This window comes from Gekko japonicus, unplaced genomic scaffold (genome assembly GCF_001447785.1).
Source record: "Gekko japonicus isolate JY-2015 unplaced genomic scaffold, Gekko_japonicus_V1.1 scaffold1093, whole genome shotgun sequence".
NCBI classification, from domain to species: domain Eukaryota; kingdom Metazoa; phylum Chordata; class Lepidosauria; order Squamata; family Gekkonidae; genus Gekko; species Gekko japonicus.
In genome coordinates, this window is record NW_015160243.1 from 182,510 (window position 1) to 192,334 (window position 9,825).

The 9,825-nt window shown below is 40.0% G+C and overlaps 1 protein-coding gene across 1 annotated transcript in view; it reads right to left on the reverse strand.

Moving 5' to 3' along the window:
* Positions 1 to 562: 562 nt before the first annotated feature.
* DGKB (diacylglycerol kinase beta) overlaps positions 563 to 9,825 on the reverse strand; it is a 398,712-nt gene continuing 389,449 nt past the window's right edge. The window contains exons 24-26 of the mRNA XM_015413478.1: positions 8,594 to 8,714; positions 6,955 to 7,015; positions 563 to 670 (exon numbers count right to left, since the gene is read on the reverse strand). Of these exons, the coding sequence (XP_015268964.1) occupies positions 563 to 670; positions 6,955 to 7,015; positions 8,594 to 8,714 (290 nt within the window). The remainder of the gene's footprint in view (positions 671 to 6,954; positions 7,016 to 8,593; positions 8,715 to 9,825) is intronic.

Genomic DNA, 9,825 nt, shown 5'->3' on the forward strand with positions numbered 1-9,825 from the left:
AAAGTCAAAAAATCTTCACATTCAGGGCTTAAAATGGTAATTCAAATCTACACGGATAAGAAGATAGTTAGCTATAAGAGAAGCAGATGGATACCACTAGGATGGAGTGTTAGTTTTTCATCATCATTAAGCAGCAGAGGAATCAAACCAAAGCTGTATAAGCCTTATGGTGCTTTCTTTAGAACAGGCCTTGAGTAGAAAGACTGATCTGAAGTAATCAGGTTGAAGATAATGTTCTATGAAAATCACATTTCCAATAGTATTGAATTTTTCCATTTCACAACATATTTATCCTACAAATTAGTAATGGTAATGCATGCAACAAAAATATGCTTTATCACTTTATGTAAACATTAGCTTTCTTCATGCAAAATGCCTACAAAACTGTGGCAATAAATTATTCCAATAGCATCATTTTACATTAGCTCAGTCACACAGAAACTGTTACCCCAGATTCCATGATTATGCAGTAAGAGAACATTTTAAAACCCTTGAAAGGTTTCCAGTATACACATTCCAAATACTTGCTAATTTGATTTTGTATGCATTAAACTACAGAAGCTTATTCTTTGCTGTGGTTCCTTGTTTTTTTCCTGATGGAAGAGAATAGGCCAGTTTTTGGAGGTGGTCCCATCAGTATAGGAACTTGATTCTTGTGGGTAATTTTTATCTGGTGAAAGAGAAAAGAAGGACAGTTATTTCTTGAGGTGCCTACAGTATGGGTTGTAGTTCATAAACTTAAATGATTTGTAAATTAAGGGCATTAAATATGTTCTGTTAAATCCATTATTTAAAATATCAAAGTATAAAAAACAGTTCACATACCACATTTATCCTAAAGAAAGATAACCTTGAATGGAAGGTTCCCCCTGCCCCCCCAAAGTTATTAACTAAAGTTTTTTTTTTTTTTAAAAAAATCATTGTACATACTTGCAATGCATATGGGAATGTAAGACAACCTTTCTTTATCTTGATGGCACACTTGGAAAAAACCACTAGTCTTCCTTTTGGATTAAGTACAGTCTTAATGCTTTATCTATATATCTAATAGCCAAGTTGCCCCCGTGAGTGCGGATCGCTAAATCCGCGCTCTGGGGGCACTTGGGGGGGAGGGGGAGGTTTGTGCACACGGGCGGTCCCCACGTGTGCACAAAAATAAAAAAAGTTGAAAAAAATTTCGGGGGGATGTTTAAATCCCCCCCGAAAGTGACAGAGCATCCCCTGCGCATGCGCAGGGAACACTCTGTAGCTGGCCTCACCGCCGCCGCTGCAACGCCGCCGCCTCCTCCTCCTCGGAGCCAGACGGGCGGGCGGCTGGGCGGAGGAGGACTGGCCTCGCCGCCGCCGAGCCCGGCAAAGGGGGGGGAGGACCGGCCTCTCCGCTGCTGCGTCTGCCTCGGAGCCGGGCGGGGGGAGGGGGGGGGACTCCTCTTTGGAGCCGGCTGGCCTGCCGGCCGGGCAGGCAAACGCACGGGCGAGGGGGGGGGCGGGGGAGGACTGGCCTCGCCGCCGCCGAGCCCGGCAAAGGGGGGGAAAGGACCAGCCTCGGAGCCGGGCGGGGGGGAGGACCGGCCTCGCCGCCACCTCGGGGAGATTGAGCGGGGGGGATGGAGGAGACGGAGCTCTTCTCCCCCCCCGCGAGTATCGCGGGTCCCCCTCTTGTATAATTCTAATAAAATAGAAGTTCTTGTAAAAAGTATTGTCGCATAAGTGTCAACAAAACTTGATTTAGTTATATATTTATGACCTGTATAGTTGTAAATCAAGGACATTTTTATACCACTGTTATCTATAGATTCAAAGAAACCAACCAGTATTAGGACATTTATACAATCCAAGGAATTGTAAATGGCACAGAAGACTGAGTATGCCTGCTGATGTTCACGACTTTCCAGAACAATGCTGTTGTGAAGTAGGGTAATGCTTGTACTTCCAGATGTGTTCACCTATTGCTGGATGTGAATTTTTTCCCTCCCCATATAGCCTATTATTGAGTCAATCCTGTCCCCTAGACAGCACACTGGGGAATAGAAACTGTTTCTACATGTGGTTTACTGTCAATGGATCAGCAGGATAATGAACTTGGTAACACATTGAGTATTAAATCAGACACTTTTATTATAGTAACATGCCTTATTTATATTTCTCCTAATCGTATTGCTCATTGCTCTTAACATGAACTTCAATGCTTAATTTCAAAATAACCATTAAGAACTAAAGTCAAAAGCTAGCGTACTAAAAAGGTCAAGAATGACGAAGTGGTGTTCTAATTTGTTAATTAATTGATAGTAGAATCAAATCAAATATTGAAAGACCTGTTTAAAGCACTATGAAAGACTGCTTTATAGCTACCCATTTTGATTTCTTTGATATAAAACTAGAAATCACCTTAAATGAGACAACCTTAACATAGATTATGCCTCCAATTTTCTCTAATTCAAGTCTAAATTAGAGAAGACATTTTATGAATGTATGCTATGCTCAAAGCTAATTGAAAGCAATTATCAAAGTGGCATTTTGTCTGTGACTTTAAGATACATTGTAAGATAATAAATGATTCTCATTATGTAATAAAAAGGTCACATCTTGCCTTTGGGCTAGTGACGCTAATAGTTTTTCAAAAGCTATCGGAGACATTTTCTTTAGTGAACTACGACTAATACAAGAACCATCACTTATTAAATATCAGTTGTCATCTGCATAGTATCCACATCACAAATGAGTATTCCTTTCAAAAAGAAACACCGCCTCATTAAAAACTGCAAAAATATATCTCTTAAAGTGCATACCTGACATTTTAAAACTAAAATGAATATCCTTCACTTGTCATTCACTAATAGTAATGAAACAAAAAAATGTACACCAAGTGTAAAGGCTCATTAAAATAGAGAATAGGCTGCTTCTTGGGGTGGAAATTTACTTTAGAATCAAAGATGATAAAAATATAAAAACCTCAACAGGATAAGTGGGTTTCATTTTCTGGAAACTCAATTCTTCAGTGGGACAACACCAGAACCACATCTGTGGACTTCTTTGCATGATTAGACTATTAAGATATCTGTGGTAGCATCTAATGTTGGACTTTAGGGTGTTATAATTAATATAAAATGGGGTTAGAAGTTGTACAAAATTCATTAAGGGTAATGCTTTGGATACAAAGGACTGGTGACAACATGTTTCTTCACAAGAAACCCAGCAATGAGCTACGAACTTAATATTTGGTAATAACCTTCAGGGCCCTAAATGGCCTGAGACCAACATATCTATGGGACTGCCTCTCCCGGTATATCAGAGCCAGTGTGTAGTGGTTAGGAGTAGTGGTTAGGAGTGTGGACTCTAAACTGGGAGAACTGAGTTTGATTCCACACTCCTCCACATGCAGCTGCTGAAGTGACCTTGGGTCAGTCACAAGCTCTTTCAGAGCTGTTCTCTCAAGGGCAATTCTTGAAAGAGCTCTCTCAGCCCTGGCTACCTCACAGGGTGTCTGTTGTGGGGAGGGGAAGAGAAAGGAGATTGTAAGCTACTCTGAGACTCCTTCAGATAGTGATGGGTGGGGTATAAATGCAATCTCTTCTTCTTCTTAAAAACATTTCAAAGCATCATTTTGCTTCTAGTTCGGTGGCTAATTGAAATACCATAGTTTGTCAATGAGACATCACATTAAACTTGCTTTGGTGTGATGTCTGAATTTAGCTTACATTGCAACTTTAATTGTGTTGTGTAATACAACTTACATTACAACTGTAACTGTGTTACAACTGTAACACTTCATGCAAACAAGCAGGGCTCTAGTCGGGGGGGAGCTCTCAGGTACGGAGCTCCGGAAGAGAACCTCTAGGGGGCGGGGCGGTCACGTGGTGAAGCCCCGCCCCCTTCTTTACCCCGCCCTCTGCTTCAATCCTCATTCCGTTTGGGAATGAGGATGAAGCAGGAGGGTAAGTAGCCGGGCCTTCTGACACACTTCCGGTGATGTCAGGGGGTGTGGCCTTCTGTCACTTCCGGTGATGTCAGGGGGCGTGGCATATGCAAATAAGTTATGCTAATGAGCTCCGGCAGCTCTTTTTCTACAACAAGACCCCTGCAAACAAGCATTGAATAACTTGTTGCAGTGGCCAGACAGAGATAACATAGCTCATTCTATCATTAACATACAGAACTATGTTGTCTCTGTCTGGCCACTGCAACAAGTTATTCAATACTTGTTTGCATGATGTGTATGTACAGGCAGCAAGCATAATTGGAAAATTGCATTCTCCCATTAACCTCATTAACCCCTAAAAGCTTTTAGCCTAATGTTGGCACAGTGTGTGTGCGCATGTATGTGTGTATGGGGTCCATGAGCACAACTTGGAATTCTTTTCCCCCAACAACATGGGAGACACCTATTCCCTTGCACAATTTATGCTGATGTTATGGTGAACTTGTATAGGTGGGGTTGGGGATAGAAGGCATAGTCCCAATCTGCCCTCTATGCACATTGTGAGTACACAGATATGTGGTGTGCATAGAACTGGATAGAATTTGCAGTTAGAAGGGAGTCCTGTCATTGCACACTTCAAAAATCTTGGCACTGATGTCAATGAGAATACAATTTTTTCACTATGGTTCCCAAGGAGAACTACTGAACAGATGACTAAAGATACAGTAGTTTGAGGGACTGCTGTGAACACGATGCACAAGGCAGAAAAAATTCAGACATCTTCTAGATATTTACATGATTCCCAAATGTAAGAGTGGGGCCTTTATATGGCAAAGAGCTTTAATTTTAGGGTCTTAGGGTCAATGACAGAGTCTTAGGTGTAGACCAAGCCTTTGGAGAATTCACAGTAAGTCTTAAATCACATGGCCATCTCTCTTTCAGCTTCTGTTCTATGGTCATGTCCTATGATTCAACCCAACAATATTAAATATAGATTTATGTGATAGTTTCTTAGCAGGATCATTGCACTAGCTGAAATTAAATCTAATTAGTTTGGCATTAATTATGCTCTAATAATATACTTTAGTATCAGTCCAAAGTAGTGTGATCTGTTTTCCTTTCACACAGGTAGGTTGGAAAAACATGGCAGTGTCATCATAATTTTTAAACATACTGAGAAAATGACAGAGCTGCAAAATTAAAATAAATGATTAATGGCATTTTTTCATGTTTTATACTAATAAGTATTGCTGAGCCTTTAAATTAATAGAGCTGTCAAGCTCAGGGTTGTTACAGGATCCAGCACAGAACCAAGATGGAAATTATGTATTCCACGGACACCTAAAATGACACTTTAGAATATTTTAAATTTTAATTAGGAGGTGCAATTGTTTCTCCCATCCCCCCACACTTAAACTACTACAAATTAATTGGCAATTAGTCACAACTAATTCTTTTCTTACACTGGAAAGATAGGTGCATTACACCTTGGCATAGTTGTCTAAGGTGCAGAAAGCACACATGCAGTAAATTGCATTGTCAGTTAAACAAAACAAAGCTCTGTTGTGAAATTAAGAAACATTATGCAGAGGTAAACAAAAATAATTTATGCATATCATTGTGGGGAACACAGAAATAATGGCCAACTTCACAGCAGCGTGGCAGGTTTCATATATGCAAATTAGATTAAGTTTTTAAAAATTAAGATTGATATGAATTTGTATATTAATTATTTAACTATTGTTCTACTGTAAGCCATTCCGCCTAGGACTGAATCCTACTCCCATCCGGTTGAGCAAACTTCCATAGGGTTTTGATTTGGAAAGCTGGAAATGGCATTTCAGCTATGCTACCTATGGGTCTACCTGCACGCATGTTACATTTACACGTGGCCTCTACTGGGACTTCTGGTCAGACTTCTTCTTTGAGGTCCTTGCTGAGAATTCAGTACTTAAGTACACAGGGTCTCAAATTAGGTCAGGACTACAGGGCATGGGAAGAACAGGCTTCTGCCTTCCTCTATACTATTTTCCTGACATGAAATGGCATGAAGATGCTACTTTCCCTCTAATTATACATTCTTGCAAGAATACCAGTTGGATTCGGGAGCTCCCTCTTATATTACAGCCCTGAGGATTGCTCAAAGCTCTCACTCATGTAAATATTTTTCTAGTCAATTTACTAGATGTGGCAATTCAACATACATATACATTTACATGCAGGGAGCTGCTTCTTCGATTTAAGCATGTGACAAACTTCCTAATGTCCCTTAGAATATCTCAGAAGTTCTGGATAAGAAGAATGTGTTTAGGATTTATGAGAAGAGGGGTGGGGGATAAGGCTACTTCATGCATTATTTTTCAGGTGAGCCTCAGATGTTTTAGAAGTCCACCTTATAAAGTCCCATTTATGTCAGATCGAGCCCTCATAATAAATTATTTCAATACTGTCAAGTGTGCAAGCGATGAACACATATTTGCTAACACATATATTGGACAGATTCATTCATTGGGAATTGGCTACATTTACCTATTGAGGGTACACTTGGTGGCAAGCATAGGGCTGTTCTGTGTAATGTGTGAAAGGATCCTAATACTAAGAAAGCCAGATTACTTTCCCATTTCTTCTCGAGAGTACAAGTTTGTGTGTGTGTGTGTGTGTGTGTGAGAGAGAGAACTTCTCCCACTCACCTTGCATCATGATGAAATTACTTTGATTATTCTGTCAATGCCAGCTAAAGTCTTTCTAACGGGCCAGAAATAGCCAAATGATTCAAGCACATTATTTTTAGAAAGGATAACATAGAAAACACACATATGGAGTTCATACAAAGTAAGTCACACATACAGCTGTAAGTTATACTGCATCGTCAGATTTATACTTAAATGTGGTCATATATAAGAGGTAAGAATTACAGCCAAGTTCTTCATCCACAGAACTAGCACTGATACCACACAAGTTTGAGGAGATTCCATTTCATGCAATACAATGACCTTGACCAACTTTGTTTCATACACTGATTATGGCATACTTACTGTACAAGGTGTTTGCATCCATGGTTCCCCATCAATCTGCATAGGCAGAGATTTGCTGATCCTAGGAAAAGCAATAAAATAATAACACTGTCTGGAAAAAATAATGTGTACATTCTGAGCTGACATAATCTCCCCCATGCATAACTTTTAGGCGTTACCCTTTCCTACAAACATTTAGAAACGCATCTTAATACCCAACCATATACATGCATGACTGATATCCAAAACTGGTCCCCACTTTAATTAAAAACTTTTGTAGACAGAAGATGTATTGACAAAACCAGTTTAAGCTCTTTTTTGATAGGGTGAAGTCAACGTTAGCCAACTAGCCATATGATGAATTGGTCATCCGAATATTTCAACAAGTCTTCATACTGTGTGAACTAGCATGTTCTTGAAAACATTCCAAAGTGGGTTGAGAAATGACATGCTGACTCATAATTTGAAGGCCTGCATTGAAATAATCATGTGATCAGTTTACTACATGGTGAACACAACATATGCTGACTTTATCATATCCAAAGTCAACTACAAGGTTGCATGGATAGGCTTGAGTGTGTAGACAGGACAAACTACTGGAGTAATTACAGCAATAGTAGTGTTACATTTAAATGCCAGCATTCTGTTTTACATTTGAACAGCAGTATTCAGTGTTACTAACAATAGCAAACATATATAACATTTTGTGCCCATATACACATCAGGTGCCCCAAATCTGAAGCTTTAAAGTTCAGTAGTATTGTAATGGGGCAACAAAAAAATGGTGATCCTTAAAGCAAGTATCTGCTCTTCAGGCTGCCATTTAAACAAAAATTAAAAATTGCATAGCAGTAGAGCATAGTGTGGCCTTGTTCACATCTTGACAACAGGTGGAGAAATTTCACTTCAGTTTCAACATGAAATGTACAGTTATGTTCTGATCTCATGTACACTATTTTTTATCATGATATTTCAGTCATTTATTTATTTCATTTTTCCCATGAACGGGGGACCCAAAGTGGCATTCAACATTCCATTCTTCTCCACTTTGTCGCCACAACGACTCCCTGTGAAATACATGAGGTAGTATGCAGTTGTCCCAAAGTCACCCAAGGAACTTTATGGCTGGGCTGGGATTTGAACAGGGTCTCCCAGATTCACCACTCTAACTACTGCACCATGCTGGCTGTTTTCAAGGGAGTCAAGCTGGGATCCGTACTCAAAATGCAGAATATTGTCCCGAGCAGACATGTAATTTTCATAATCATCCCAATCACTTTCAGTGACATTGCTCAGTGGTGGGCTAGAACCAAGGACTCCCTTCTGTTAAATGAGATGTCTTCTTCCATCAGAGGAAAACATCCTCTGTTAACGGAGGACTCTTCCTTTAGTGCAAGGGAGTCACTATATCCAAATTATTGTGTTTTATGTATTTTTCTTCCCTTTTTGGAAATAGAAGCAGGTGTTGAACTAGTATCTGGACTTGAAATGTAAAGCTGCACCCTAAACATGTGTACCAAATTTCATTCCTGTAGGTTCACATTTAATGGGAGTACCTTATTACAAATAAATTAAGTTACAAATGGAATACCAAAGGCCTTGCTTAATTTGGTCATGAAATGCATGACTCCACACCTGCAGTATGCAATAAAGTTCCTACCTGATGACAACAGATGCACACTGAGCAAGACGTCTCCCAGCACTTTTCAGTCCTGTGTATATTTGGCCCATTTCCATGGCTCCCTCCAAACCAACCACTTCCACCAGTTGATCACTCAGATCTGAAATATTAAACATAATTGTTATGCTGGAATTAGAAGTGACAGAGTATGCTTGACTGTCAACAATCAGCACCTTCTCATATTCTTCTTCTCTTCTTCACAATAATGTCTAGAAGCTTAAAGCATAAAAAGTTAAAAAGTTAAGAACATAAGAACATAAGAGATGCCAATGTTGGATCAGGCCAAAGGCCCATCCAGTCCAACACTCTGTATCCCACAGTGGCCAGAAATACCAGTGCCATCAGGAGGTCCACCAGTGGGGCCAGGACATTAGAAGCCCTCCCACTGTTGACCCCCCCCCAAGCACCAAGATGACAGAGCATCACTTGCCCCAGAGTCCCTATCTATACCTTGTGGCTAGTAGCCACTGATGGACCTCTTGACACATCTTGAGGTCTGGTGAAATGAGGCAAAATGTTATCCGTTTGAGGCAGTTGTTATCAGTTTGGTGCAATCTACAAACATACTTGGCTAATGACTCCCAGTGCCAGTATGTGGGTACCAGCCAACCTCAGACTACACAGCAGCATCCAAAGGCTGTTTGACAGGTGGAGGCAGCTGCAAGCCCATGATGGTCCAACTAGCAGAGATGTTTGTTGCACGGCTGCTGAGTCATGCAGATTCTCAGCTCTAAAGTATGTCTGCTGGTACTGGATGCGGTTATGTCAGTGTGTAGATTGTGCTCTTTATACAACCACAGCAAAGATAATGGCGCATTTTCTACTTGGGTAAAAAATAATAATGACAGAACATAATCTTTTTGCCAAGGGTATATCAGCTTGTAATAAATGTAGAGTTTAATAACTTGGACTCATTAACAATCCTTGCCAAATTTTTACACCAAAGAGTTCACCAACTGCACATTGCAAGAATGATTCCTTGTATTATTTTATCATACAACTTTGTAGCACAGAACTTGACATCATGTAATTTAAAAAGGGAAACATGGAGTAATGGAAGGTTTAAAAAATTACTAAGAAGTTTTCTTGTCTTTGACCATAGCAAAGGAACCAGAAGATACATACTCAGATTCTTTGAAGTAGGTGCAGAGGCAATTCACAGTACATTGAAGTATTAGCACACAAAGCTAGCTTGAGAAGCTGCCAGCAAT